The following is a 13,830-nucleotide window of genomic DNA, read 5'->3' on the forward strand; positions in this document are numbered from 1 at the left end:
GCATGCTACTGTATGAGCTAACGTCATCCACATGCAGTGGTGTAAAGCAACTAAGTGCATTTAGACACGTACAGTACTTAACACGTATGCTGCCACAGTTTTGCCATAACTAATGTAGTATTTACCAGATTTTCGGTGTGTGTGCGGGTGTTCCGACCGGCGAAAGTCTTTTCTTTCACGCGGATATATGTTCCATAGAAAACAGGCCGTTTTGACCAAACGGGCGATAAGGGGAAAAGAAGCAGAGATATGCATGTTTCTGAAGCCAGGAGGAATACATTTCAATGGGAGATGGAAGTTGTATTCCGCAAGGAGTCATGGGGAAACTGAGTTTTTTCGCTCACTCCCGGCCGCGGCAACGCGGGGGCTATCGGTTACCATGGTAACCAGTTAACGCATCTGAATGTGATAACGGGGCTGCGGCACTGCAGTACTTTTACTTCTACTTCAGCTCACAATGTGTCGCAAAGCTTGTACTGTAGATTTTTGCTATTTTCTTTTTAAAGATTTTTATGTTTTGAAAGATTGTGAATCGGGACATTTGCATATTTAGTACTTTCTACTTTTGGTACTTTTAAGTACATTTTGATGCCAATGCGTTGGTACTTTTACTCAAGTAAATTTTGAATTCCAGACTTTTGCTTGTGACAGAACAGTATATTACTTTTTCCGCCACTGATCCACATGAATACTCGGGGGCTGCATTGACCAACTGGGGCTGTGCGTTAAGAGGGGCAGCTTGTCATAACTCGCCTAATTCTAATCCCACTTTTTGCCTTTTAGAAACTACTGTAAAGTAAAATGTTAGGGAGGGACTACTACAGAAGAGATCCAGTACAACTAAAAGAAAAGTCACTTTATGTTTGGTTGCGCCAGGCCATTGCGCTCTGAAAATAGCCGATCTACAAGCTCACAACGCATCGTGCTATTTTCAGCATACAACCAAGTGTAAGCCCGATGGGTATTTTTTCCCATCACAAGACAAGAATAAATACAGTTTTCCCAAAAAGATTCAAATCACTCCCACACAAGAAAAGAGTCCACACTGTGTACTGTATCCGTTTTCTCTTATTGTATAATAAATCAATCGGCATACAAAATAATAATAATATCCAGTGGTACAATAATCACGTTTCTCCTCTCTTCTCTTTTTCTGAATACAATGTATATTCATTTCACAAATATAGTACGAGGAACAGAATGGTTATACCGGTATATTAATCACATCCTGATTGGACAGTTAAAACATACAATGAATCATGAATTTGTGTCGTGATTGAGTCTTTGTGAGCTCAATACCCAAGGATGATGAATGTTTTGGCTTCACTTTATCCAATGTCCTGGGACATTATGACATATCTTTGACATTTCTCTGGTCATCTTTGCATGGACCTGCAGTGGAGCACATCTCCGCAAATGTATAAATCATATTGTTCCAAAACAGACATATCTTTGACACTGTAACACTGAAGTTGGTGTTTAAAATATAATTGATATTAAAATGTAATTTTATACCAACAAAGCCTATGACTAAAACTGCTCAGAAACGTGCTGTCAAAATCGACACTGTATCTGTGGCTAACGTTGCATTGACGTGCTTCCCGTGCACAGCTGTTCCTGTTCCTGCAAGACTTCTCCCAGAGGATGTTGTCCAAGACCCACGAGATGGAGAAGCAGCTGGACGGCCTGATCAGAGACACCAAGGCCACCGACGCCTGCCTGCACTCCGTGTTCAACGACTTCCTCATGCTGTCCAACACGCAGTTCATAGAGAACGTGAGATCTTTTAAAAAAAACGCTGTTTCCCCAAACGCTGGATCACATTTTCATGGGTCACCATTAGGGGTGTAACGATACATTTTAATGATTCGATACATATCACGATTCATGGTTGATGATACGATACATGGACGATATTGGTTCATTCATGGCGATACGATACGATTCGATTCAATGATTTAAAATCAATATAGTAACTATTTAGCAAAGAAATTAAATCTGTGTGAAAGGTGTGGATAGTGCAGGTTTTTAAGGGAAACATGTATTATTATGGATATAAATAAGTAAACACAGTGATTACCTGCCAAATACATGGACATTGTATATTGACAAACCTGCACCTTGACATGAACCCAGAGATTACACACATTTATCAATAGACCAGTGTAGCTATATGGAAAGGAAAAGTAATTAAACCCCTCCTTTTAGTTTTTTCTTCTTAAAAATGCCAAATACAATGCACAAGTAGGTAGTATCGATACAATCGATTCTTTGCACTGCCGATTCGATACGATACAAAATAAAACGATACGATTCAATTTTAGCTGTTTTCAGTTCGATATACTTCGACCTTTTAAGTTAAAAACGAAATTTCGATACAGTTACTATATCGTTACACCCCTAGTCACCATCATAGATATAGGGATGGGACGATATGAAACTATCATATCACGATTATTTGCGATATTCAAGATTCATTATCCCGGGGCGGAACATTTGCCAAAAAATAACAGATCTACAAGCTCACAACGCGTCGCGTTTGCGACGCATTTTGAGCTTGTAGATTTTTGGCAAAGACATTTCATAGAGTGTGGAAAAAAAACTGTATCAAGTATGTATCAAGTACGTATATTATAAGTACCTTTTACCAATTATAGAGGGTTTAAGTGGTACCAGATATGCAGCTCGGCAAATAAAAGGTGAATTGATCCCAGTGCATGACGGAGGACAGATATCACGATAAATTAAATCTCCACGATACGATCATCGTGAATGTTTTTTATCACGATAAACGATAATATCGCTTATCGTCCCATCCTTACATAGATATCCCCTTTTTTGTCTGCTACGTTTTGCTTTAAATTATTATATCAAAACATGCTCAAAAACGAATAGAAAAGCTAAATCTTTAATGAATTAAAAAACAAATTCTGTGATTTTCTTTTCTTCACGAATGTCATTAATGCATAAAAAAGAAATCAAAGAAATTCCATGAATTAGAAAAGATGTACAGATCAATCTCAGAAAATTATAATATTGTGTAAAAAAGCATTGCAGATGCAATAGAACCCCAAATCATTACTGACTTTTTTGAAATATGTACTTTTGATAATCATGAGCTCCTGTATGCCATAAAATTCCAAATTTGAACAAAAAAAAGGTTTGGAATAATTCACTGAATGTGCAATGTATCTAGAATATATGAAAGTTCCAAGAAATCTATGAAAGCCTCAAGAATATTTACTTTTACAAAAAGGTTCTAATTTTCTGAGATTGATCTGTAGTAGTATACAGTAACACACAGAAGAATTAAAGGAACACAAGCATGAAATGTCCTCAGGGTAATGATGGTTTATTAAACATGAATCTTGTGATTGTGTCTCCTGTACCAGAGAGTTTATGATGAGGAGATCGAAGATCCTGCACCCAAAGCTGAGGCCCTGGACAAACAACCAGAACCGGTATCAATACATCATAATTCATCCTTTCCTCTCCATGAATATAAATTATGATTAATATTTACTTCTCTGTGATGTTTCCAGATTCCATCTGTTTTTTTTTCTTCTTTTCTTTATTGAGATTTTACAATCGTCGTAATAATCGCAAGAACAAAAAAACAACTAGAAAGGTGCAGTTCTGGGAAATTGCAAATGTAGTTGCTTATATATCGTCATTGTCGGTCGGAAACTTGAATGTCCAAAACTATTTGTTTTTATAATAAAATAAATAAATAACTAAACTAGTGAAAACAGCCGATCTACAAGCACACAACGCCTCGCGGTGCGAGGCGTTGTGTGCTTGTAGATCTGCTGTTTTCACTACTTTTGTGCGACAGCCTTGTCTAATGAAGTAGGGCTTTATTTTGCGAGAAAAAAAAACGTACAAATTTGAAACTTGGAGATACAAGGTTTCTGCACGACAGTGACAATATAGTGATGTCACATGAAGCTTGACCAATCTTGTCTGATTGGACATTATGTTGTCCAATCAGAAAAGGAGCAGAAAAAGTCCATTCAACTCAATGGACCTTTGGGGTTTTGGGGGACAAGAACCATAGACTGATTGCCTTATAGGGATGGCAACAACACGCAAATCCTCTTGCACAAATCCTCTATGGGAGTACATAGATTTTTTTTTTTTTTTAAATCTCCTTTTCTGTCCTTCTCTTTTGTTCAATTTATACATTAACCATTTCCCCCCACATTCTTTTGCAAAGATATCCTCCTTATTATTTCAATCTGTTTGAATGTACATTCAACACTACTTGAAGAATGATATCCATTTCCAAGACAGGAATCGCATGCATGTATTGTATGTATGTATGGGGATACCTAGTGTACATTGTATAAACGTAGATGTGTGTTTTCCTGTAGGAGAAGACTCGGGAGCAGAAAGAGGCAGAGTTGATCCCTAAGATGCAGGAAGCAGTGAACTACGGTCTGAAGGTTCTGGACTCTGCCTTCGAGCAACTGGACATCAAAGCAGGAAACTCCGACTCTGAGGACGACGACACCGCGGACCGAGTGGACGCCATACTGGAGCCCAAGGTACAGTGGCGTTACCGTCGTTGAGACCAGGAGTAGGGCTGTCACAATTATTACATAATCGTTTAATCGCAGTTATTTGAGGTAATCGCAATTATTTTGCATAATCGTTTCCATGTTGAGAAATATAATATGGTTTCAAACACTTTCAAAAAGTAGTGGAAATAGCAGATCTACAAGCTCACAACGCGTCGCATCGCGACGCGTTGTGAGCTTGTAGATCGGCTATTTCCACTATCAATGTTTTTTTTTTGAGCGGTGGTCACACCGTCTCCATAGCGTGGCCGTGTGTGTAGGTATGTATGTTTGTTTGTTTGTTTGTATGTATGTATGTATGTATGTGGGTGGGTGGGTCTGTATGTAGCCTCAAGCCTGTGGTGTAGTACCTTTTCTGACCACACATGTTAAGGGAGGGGCGCTGTTGTTCAGGCCAGGCCAGAACAGGCAAGTCACACTCACACTCACACACTCACGCACGCACGCACGCACGCACAGACACACACGCGCGCGCGCACAGACTCCACCGCTCAGTTCACACGGGTGTGATTTTTAAGTATAAAATTGGCAAATATGTCAGTCATTTCTTTGTATATTTTTAAGTTATGTGTCATGATTGCCATGTGAAACTTCAACGCCTAAAAGCCAAACAGAAATGTAATTGTCAAATACACAATTAAATCGTTAATCGCAATTATTTGAGTGACAATTAATCGTCATGTAAAATGTCATAATCGTGACAGCCCTAACCAGGGGCCTTCAGTGCTTCTCAGGCCAAGGACGTGATTTGTTGTAAAATCTCATCAAACAATTGCAAAAAAGATATATAATTAGGAAACCAAAAAAGGGATATTTATCACGACCCATAAAAACCTGTCCGTGACCCACAAATGGGTCTCGAACCAGTGTCTGGGAAACATAATTAATGAAGAATTAGCGCCCTACTTGATCATACTACAGCGTCACACAAACGCATCAGAAGTAGCAGATCAGTTTGTGCCGCGTTTCAAGCTCATAGATTTGGAACGTTTTGGACATAATTTTCACCCGACAGAGACTAGTTTTGCTTCCATACCCTTTAACGGCTCAAGCTTCTTGGATCCCAATCAAGGGGTAGTGCTAACTAATAAAATATGAATATTATAACTGGGGATGGGACGATAAGCGATATTATCGTTTATTGTGATTAAAAAAACATTCACGATGATCGTATCGTGGAGATTTAATTTATTGTGATATTGTCCTCCGTCATGCACTGGGATCAATTCACCTTCTATTGGCCGAGCTGCATATCTGGTACCACTTAAACCCTCTATAATTGTTTAAAGGTACTTATAATATACGTACTTGATACAGTATTTTTTCACTCTCTATCAAATGTCTTTGCCAAAACGCTTCCCGGATAATGGATTTTGATGATCGTAAATTTTGATTTCTTTTGTCACAATAATCGTGAAATGACATTTTCATATCGTCCCATCCCTAATTATAACGTATTGTTTTCTGTCCCCACCTTCCAGGATCTTTACGTGGACAGACCCCTGCCATACCTGATTGGCTCCCAGGCCTTCATGGAACAAGATGACGTTGGACTGGGCGACCTATCGAGTGATGGTAATTCAAAGCAATAACGTTTCAACCCTAAACCATTAAAATGTTTTTATTTTATTGTTTTTTAGGGATGGGCAATGAATCGGTCATCATATCAGCATTGGCCTTTAAATGCAATATCGGTATCGAATAGAGATTCGATAGATTAATCTGACTGAATGTAACCTCAGCTTCAACTCCTACAAGTTGAATTGGATACTAAAGGACCTCAGCCTGTAACCTCCTAATGTTTAAACTTAATTTACAATGTCAAAGTTTTGTAAGAAGAATCATTAAATATATAAATGCTGCTACAGTAACACAATAAATAGACAAATTTATGGATTTGACGCTGTGATCGGGGATATCAGTATCAGCAGATACTGATTCCAGTTGATCGGTGATCGTATCGGCCCCAAAAATCGCAATCTCTAGTTTCGAAACCGATATCAAAGATTCTATCGGTTTTGGACGATATTTTATTTTATAATAAATATGTTGAAAAATAAATAAATAATCCCTGAAAAGGTATTTTTGGATGATGAAAGCTGCAGATTCTATCAGTGTTTTCTGGGGAAGCTTTCAAAGGGGTCAAAGAGTTGGAACATTTAAAAATAAAACTCTACATTAAAGCTGTTTATGTAGGGATATGGGCCAACATTTCAGTAACGGTGCATGCCTAGTTTTGGAATAAAGAAGCAGGGGTTGACACTAACGGTTGCCCGACTAGTAAAGTAAATAAGTGATAAGTAAATAAAAAGTTCAGGCAAGTGGAGTTTTCTTTCAGGTTGCCTAATGGGCAAGTGCATTCCGTCTTCATTATATATTATAGGCTAATTATGAAGAACCATGGTAGATTTTTTCAACTACCTAGCATTCTGCACTGGTTTTTCAAAATGACTGTCGACACTCAGCAGTTATCGAGTTTATTTTAACATGATTTTTTGCAACAGGTGAAATGATACCTATCATTTTATAACGGAAAATGTATACTTTTCTGGTGGGAATGACCTTTTGGCAAGTAGAACATGACCTGTACTTGCCCAACAGGCAAGTGTCTCTGAGACATTGGTGTCAACCCCTGAAGAGGCATTGCTTTTTGTTTGTGTTTTAATCATATTGTCCAGAAATTCCATATCGCCCATCCCTATTTTTTTTTGTGCCAACCTTTTCAGAAATGTCCCTGGACAGCGATCGTGACAGTGTGCTGGATAGCGAGGATGAAAAAGACGAGGTAGTAAGTAAATTGTAACTTTAGAAATGTGCATATCCTGTATACAGTTATACTAGTATGATGGTTTGTTCACTGTTGAATGAGAAAACAGCGTTGAACATTAAGCTAATCATTTGGGGACACCACCCAAAATATTTGGAGGAGGAAATAATTAGTTCCCATCTCATGGGTGAAAGTGTTTTCCTCATTGCTGTTTGTGTCGCTCAGCAGTCGGAGGAGGATTTCGAGCAGGAGGCCAACGGCAGCATTAAGAAGGTGAGCTGACCTTTCACTTCAACCTCAACAGTTCAAAGGTCACAGTCAGGGGTGTCGCACCAAATTCTGGGCCCTGGGTACTTTAACTATTGAAAAATAGCAGATATACAAGCTCACGTTGTGGCACAGAGTGCTATTTTTGAAAAATCTTGAAAATGTGTGCAAGTCTTTGAATATTTCAAATCCTGGTTCAAATCCATGTTTCAATGTCAGTGGTGGTCAAACGTTTTCATGTGAAGGACCCCCATCTCAAAATATTTAGTTACAGGGACCCCCCAGAAGCAAAATTTGAGTTACAAATGTATTCAAAGATTTGCACAAATTTTCACGACTTTTCAAAAATAGATCTACAAGCTTGTAGCGCGGCACTCGGTGCCACTTGATTTAGTCTTTGTCTTAGTCTTTTGAATAACACACCATTCAGTCTTAGTCCTGTCTTAGTCTTCTGAAATTATTTTTGTCAAGTCTAGTCTTAGTCGACTAAATATCGAAACATTTTAGTCTTAGTCTTAGTCTTTTGGGATTAGTCTTAGACTTTTAGTTTTCGTCTTTTAGGATACATATATAGCCTTTTAGCCTAAAAATAACCACATAATTCTGAATGTCTTCTGCCTGTTACTTGGTCAAAATAAATCATACATAAAAGATGTATTTGGTTTTAATTTCATTGCAGTTACATGCCAGTGTTAATTTTTACAGCCATTAGTCTTAGACATAGATTTAGTCTTAGTCTTTTGAATAACACAAATAATAGTCTTAGTCTTCTGAAATTGTTTTAGTCTAGTCTTATCGACAAAATATAAAAATCTTGTAGTCTTTTAGTCTTAGTCGACAAAATTAACACTGCGTCCGAACGCCCGAGTTGAACATATTTCAACTCAGCAAGCAGATAGAAAATGCCATATGTGAACGCACGTGAGCAACATAAATACTCTGCGCCTCATCACACTGCTGGGGTTTCCAAAAACTCCATAAACACTTCAGGAAAAAAATAAGAACATCTTGTTGCACTGACACGGCCCCTAACTGTAGTCACAGTATTATCAGCATGTGGTGGCAACCGTTGCATACCTGCTTCCTGTGGAAGCTTTTCATGCCCCGAAAATAGGCCACCTACAAGCTTCTAATGCATCGCGTTGCAAGCTTGTAGATCTCTTATTTCTGGGTATTTGTTAAAGAGTATTTGAAGAATACATCTTAAATATATCTTCCAGAAAATCCTAATCCTCAAATATTTCATACATCGCCGATTTTTAGGATTTGGCTTAACAAACACTTTTCAATCGTGAGATTTTATTTTGCTTCAATCCATGAGAGAGGACATGCAAACCGTTGAACATGCTGACCCCTCCCCCACTCGTATCCGTTTTTTTAGAAGTCGTCCATGTTGAGTTACGACGATGACGAGGAGGAGGACGAAGATTCCGACATATTTGGAGAGTCGGACAAAGAGGATGACGATAACGAAGAGGACGACCAAAAGGTGACATGGAACAGCAACACAGAGAAGGATGTGTTTATGCTATAACCATGATAGTTGAGAGACTGCTGTATGTGATAAAGTGCAATGAATTGGCAGTTAATCTACATTAGTTACGGCAAAACTATGGCAGCATTGTTAACAGTGTGTCAGACTTTGTGTGTGAAAGCTTTTACCTGCGAAGTTTGTCTTCAGGAGGGAATGTTAACGTGACGTCTCTGTGTGTGTGTGGTTATACGTGAAGTCTCTGTGTCACATCCAGACCGCAGGACACCAGGCCACGTTTGCGGACGAGCTGGCTGCACGGATCAAAGGAGATCCTGTCTGCAAGACGGAGGCTGATCGCACATGTATGTCCTCTTGACTGCTTACTGTTCTAGCTAGGGCTGTCACAATTATTACATAATCGTCTAATCGCAATTATTTGACATAATCACAATTATTTTGTCATAATTGTCATAATCATTTACATGTTGAAAGATTTTCATATTTTCAAACATTTTCAAAAAATAGTAGAAATAGCAGATCTACAAGCTCACAACGTGACACATTGTGAGCTTGATCAGCTATTTCCACTATCAATGTTCTTTTTCAAGTATAAAGTTGTCAAATATACAAGTCATTTCTTTGTATATTTAGGTTATGTGTCATATCTGCCATGTGCAACTTCAAAGCCTACAAGACAAACAGGAATGTAATTGTCAACGACAGAAACACAATTAAATCGTTAATTGCAATTATTTGAGTGACAATTAATTGTCATGTAAAATGTCATAATCGACAGCCATATTTCTAGCTCATTATTTACCAATTGTCACTCCATTTATTCTTATTCTTATGGTTCTTATTATAATTGTTTTACTTTTTAGTTCCTCACTCATTTCATCTTACTCTTGAGGCGATCCTACCACGATAAAGGAGCATTTCGCCCATTTTCAACCTCAGTCTTTGATCGTCATCAATGGTCCTTACGAATGCTCATCATGAGATGGTACCATTACGTCTACTCACACTCACTCTGTGCCTCATTGGTGGGCTGTGGCCAGGCCAGGATTAACACCTCTGAGGGCCCCTGGGCACTGAAACTGTCCACAAGCCACCAGTAAGACACAGTGAGTAGACAGAAACGGTGGCATCTTAGAATGAGCGATAGTGAGGACCAAATATGTGAAGATGAGGTTGCAAATGGATGAAGTGGGTGGTCTCGTGTGTGTGTGTGTGTGTGTGTGTGTGTGTGTGTGTGTGTGTGTGTGTGTGTGTGTGTGTGTGTGTGTGTGTGTGTGTGTGTGTGTGTGTGTGTGTGTGTGTGTGTGTGTGTGTGTGTGTGTGTGTGTGTGTGTGTGTGTGTGTGTGTGTGCATGCTCATGCCTTTCTCTTCATGTCATGTCTCCAAAGCGCTGACCTCTAAGAAGAAAAGTAAAAGCAAGAAAGATCAAAAGCCTCCCAGAGCTGCGGGTAGGATCACATGTTCACCTTCATGTTTTCATATACATTTTGCATTGCAATGGATTTTGACATTCTCTTGAGTTTCTGTTCCAACGATGCAAACGGGTTGTATCGTAAATCTCGTTCATTACATGCAGAAATGCGGCAGGGCCACATTTCTGGCGGTAAGCGAGAGCCATATGTACCCGGCGTTTCCCCTCTCCTCCCGGGGTTGGATCCAATCGTGGCAGACCTCCGGGGGGATAGCGATTTTCATAATTTTAACAAATTAAGCATAAACAAACTACTTGACATGAACAATGTTTCTAAAACTATAAAATACATTTTCACGTAAGGTGACTTCCTGGTTTTCATAGTGCGGGCAAGGGGAGACGGACGGTCCGAGAGACAGTACCGTACAGTACAGTGAAGTGCAGTAGAGGCGTGCCGTGACGTCATCAACAATATTAGCCTTTATTTATTTACCTATATTACCTTTTTTTTGTCATAACCACTTGAACGAACAAACACACTATAGCAATGATTAGTATCAGAATATAGAGCTAGTATTTAACACATATTTTAACGAACAAATATCACTGTACACCCCTAGCAGCAGTAGAAGACGACAGCGATGACATGTTCAAGCCACCCAAGATGGAGGACGACGACTTCTCTCCCTTTGGAGGAAGAGGAGGTCTCTTCAGTGGAGGGAAAGGCCTGTTCGATGACGAAGACGAGGTACCCCGTCCTTGATACCCATTAACCTTACAATTACATCATTAGTGATTGATATCTTTTTATTGATCTTGATCTCATGGTTGCTGGGTGCCGTTCTCACTGTCCAGGGGGATCTCTTCTCTGACGCACCGAAACCGGCCAGGCCTGAAGAGAAGGCCCAAAGCAGCGCTCACACCACAGGTAGCACACTCTACTCTACAGTGTGTGAGAGATAATCCATGACAAGTTTCATGGTTATCCAAAAATAATGCACAATGTTGAGCCTAATTACTCCCTAATGCAGAATATGTTATTGGAAGAGAGAGGGAAAGTTAAGGGCTTTGCACACAGGACCGTTGCGTTTCTTTCCGTTTGCTGCATGATTAAAACGCATTGGATTTGGTGTGCAAGGCTGTGCGGAATCCACACTGCGGAGCCGAAGAGGAGTCATAAAAGGAGTCAATGAGTTTTTACCGCATGCGAAAAGACGCACAAATCGAACTGGGTTCGATCTGGGAGAAAACGCACTGCCGCAGCCACTTGTCCCACGGCAAATTCGGAGCAGGTGTGCAATCTGTGCATGCGATCATAGAGAATCATTTTCTAAAAAAAAATGAAATCGTCTGTTTTTTTCCGCACCTGTCTGCAAAGCCCTTTACAGTATAAACATCAAACACATCATTTATCCATACTATATGTCTCAGATACGCCCTAACCCTAACCCTCAAGGTAAGGTAGGATTGGTAAATGTAAAAGGCCTTTAATTTAGTTGGCTTGAATTAGGCCTTTTAATAGTTGATTTCTGACTTGGAGTAAAGTGCCATACTGTATAAATATAGCAGTTGTTATAGTAGATATAGTAGATAGTTGTTGTTATTATAGGATAGGGGAAATCTGTTACAGTATCTTTCAGACTCTCTTACTAAAACTAGGCAGTCTTATCTCATCTGAATCCTGTGCTAGTATTAAGCCCCTTTTCCACTTACATGGTCCAACACCACTCCACACCGCCCACTTGTGCCAGGTTTTCCCACTACAAGGACCTGGGTAGAGTGGTGTGAAAGTGGTACTAAAAAGTATACAATCTAGAGTAGGTCTGAGCTAGGCCAAACTGGGCCAAACGCTTCATAATGACTGATCACTCTCTGACTTTTCATTTAGACCACCAGGATATAGTTATAATACATGGTAATAGATTATATTGTGTTATAACCACTATTATACTTTATTATAGTGTATTATAGTTATCATAGTAATCTATTAATACTTTATAGTGTATTATAATCACAGTTATAATCCATTATATTGTATTATAATTAGGATAGTTGTAATACAAATTTATATTGTATTATAATCACAGTTAAAAGGGTCAGTTTGTTTCTTACCGATAGGGGTACTTTTGTGTAATGGAAAATGTAGATATTTTTATGTGGTGTGGTGCTAAAGCTGCAGTCGAAAAGGGGCTTAGAGGTCAACCAGTGTTCTCCTCTGTTGACCGCTGATAGCAGAACAGACATAATGTTGGCTTTCTATTTGGTGGACAACAACTTATCGACTTTCTCTTTGCTGCTAGAAGCAAAGAGCAAAGAGAATGGAACCCCAGCCAAGCCCAGGACCCCCTCCTCAGCCTCAGCCCCCAAACCTGTCTCTGGGGGAGGAGGGCTGTTTGACGATGACGAAGAGGAAGACGACTTTTTCAGAGGGAAGAAGAGCTCGAAAACATCCAACTCTGGTATGTATGACTGATGACTGCTGCTTCAGTTTGCTTTGATTCTTGTCGATGGTGGACAGTACACACACAAATACGTGCATTTAATTGAGTACTGTACGTACTAGGGGTGTAGCGGTACATTTGAACAACGATTCGATACGCATCACGATGCATGGTTGACGATACGATACATGGACGATGTTGGTTCATTCATGGCGATATGATTCGAGTCAATGATTTAAAATCGATACAGTAACTATTTAGCAAAGACAATACATCTGTATGAAACGTGTCATTAGAGCAGTTTTTTAAGGGGAAAATCTATTATGGATATAAATAAGTAAACACTGTGATTCTTAAGAAAATACATGGACTTTATATTTACAACACATGGACAAACCCGAACCTTGACATGAACACAGAGATTACACACATTTATCAATAGACCAAGAGTAGCTATATGGAATGGAAAGTTAATTAGACCCCTCTTTTTCATTTTCCCTCTTAAAATGTCTAAATACAAGGCACAAATACTTAGTTTACATACAATCGATTATTTTCGATACCGATTATTTCCCTTTCAGTTTTTTGTTTGTTTGTCCACTTATGACTTTTATTCCACCCAAAGCCAAGAAGAAGACGGTGGACCTTTTCGGCGGAGAGGAAGACGAGGACGACGAGGACGAAGGTGACATATTCAGCGAGAAGTCGAGCGCCCCGCCCCCTGCACCTGAGAGCGTCAAGGTGGTGGAGGAGCAGCCCCGCCCCCAAGCTCCTGAGAAGAAGGTGCGCACACACACGCGCACACTCTCTCTCACACACACACACACACACACACACACACGGTTCAGCGGTTGTATTACTATACTTTTAG

The 13,830-nt window shown here is 39.5% G+C and overlaps 1 protein-coding gene across 7 annotated transcripts in view; it reads left to right on the forward strand.

The window, feature by feature from the left end:
* washc2c (WASH complex subunit 2C) overlaps positions 1-13,830 on the forward strand; it is a 47,776-nt gene that overhangs the window by 4,482 nt on the left and 29,464 nt on the right. For 2 of the 7 annotated variants that reach the window (XM_080740956.1, XM_080740960.1), the window contains exons 3-15: positions 1,612-1,776; positions 3,393-3,461; positions 4,374-4,547; positions 6,062-6,155; positions 7,307-7,368; positions 7,573-7,620; positions 8,996-9,103; positions 9,345-9,450; positions 10,496-10,555; positions 11,139-11,266; positions 11,374-11,446; positions 12,819-12,977; positions 13,585-13,742. In XM_080740956.1, coding sequence (XP_080597082.1) covers positions 1,612-1,776; positions 3,393-3,461; positions 4,374-4,547; positions 6,062-6,155; positions 7,307-7,368; positions 7,573-7,620; positions 8,996-9,103; positions 9,345-9,450; positions 10,496-10,555; positions 11,139-11,266; positions 11,374-11,446; positions 12,819-12,977; positions 13,585-13,742 — 1,404 coding nt within the window. The remainder of the gene's footprint in view (positions 1-1,611; positions 1,777-3,392; positions 3,462-4,373; positions 4,548-6,061; positions 6,156-7,306; positions 7,369-7,572; positions 7,621-8,995; positions 9,104-9,344; positions 9,451-10,495; positions 10,556-11,138; positions 11,267-11,373; positions 11,447-12,818; positions 12,978-13,584; positions 13,743-13,830) is intronic. The other 5 variants (XM_080740959.1, XM_080740958.1, XM_080740962.1 and 2 more) reach the window with 5 other exon arrangements.

Source organism: Nannobrachium achirus (genome assembly GCF_963921795.1).
Source record: "Nannobrachium achirus genome assembly, chromosome: 13".
NCBI lineage: Eukaryota > Metazoa > Chordata > Actinopteri > Myctophiformes > Myctophidae > Nannobrachium > Nannobrachium achirus.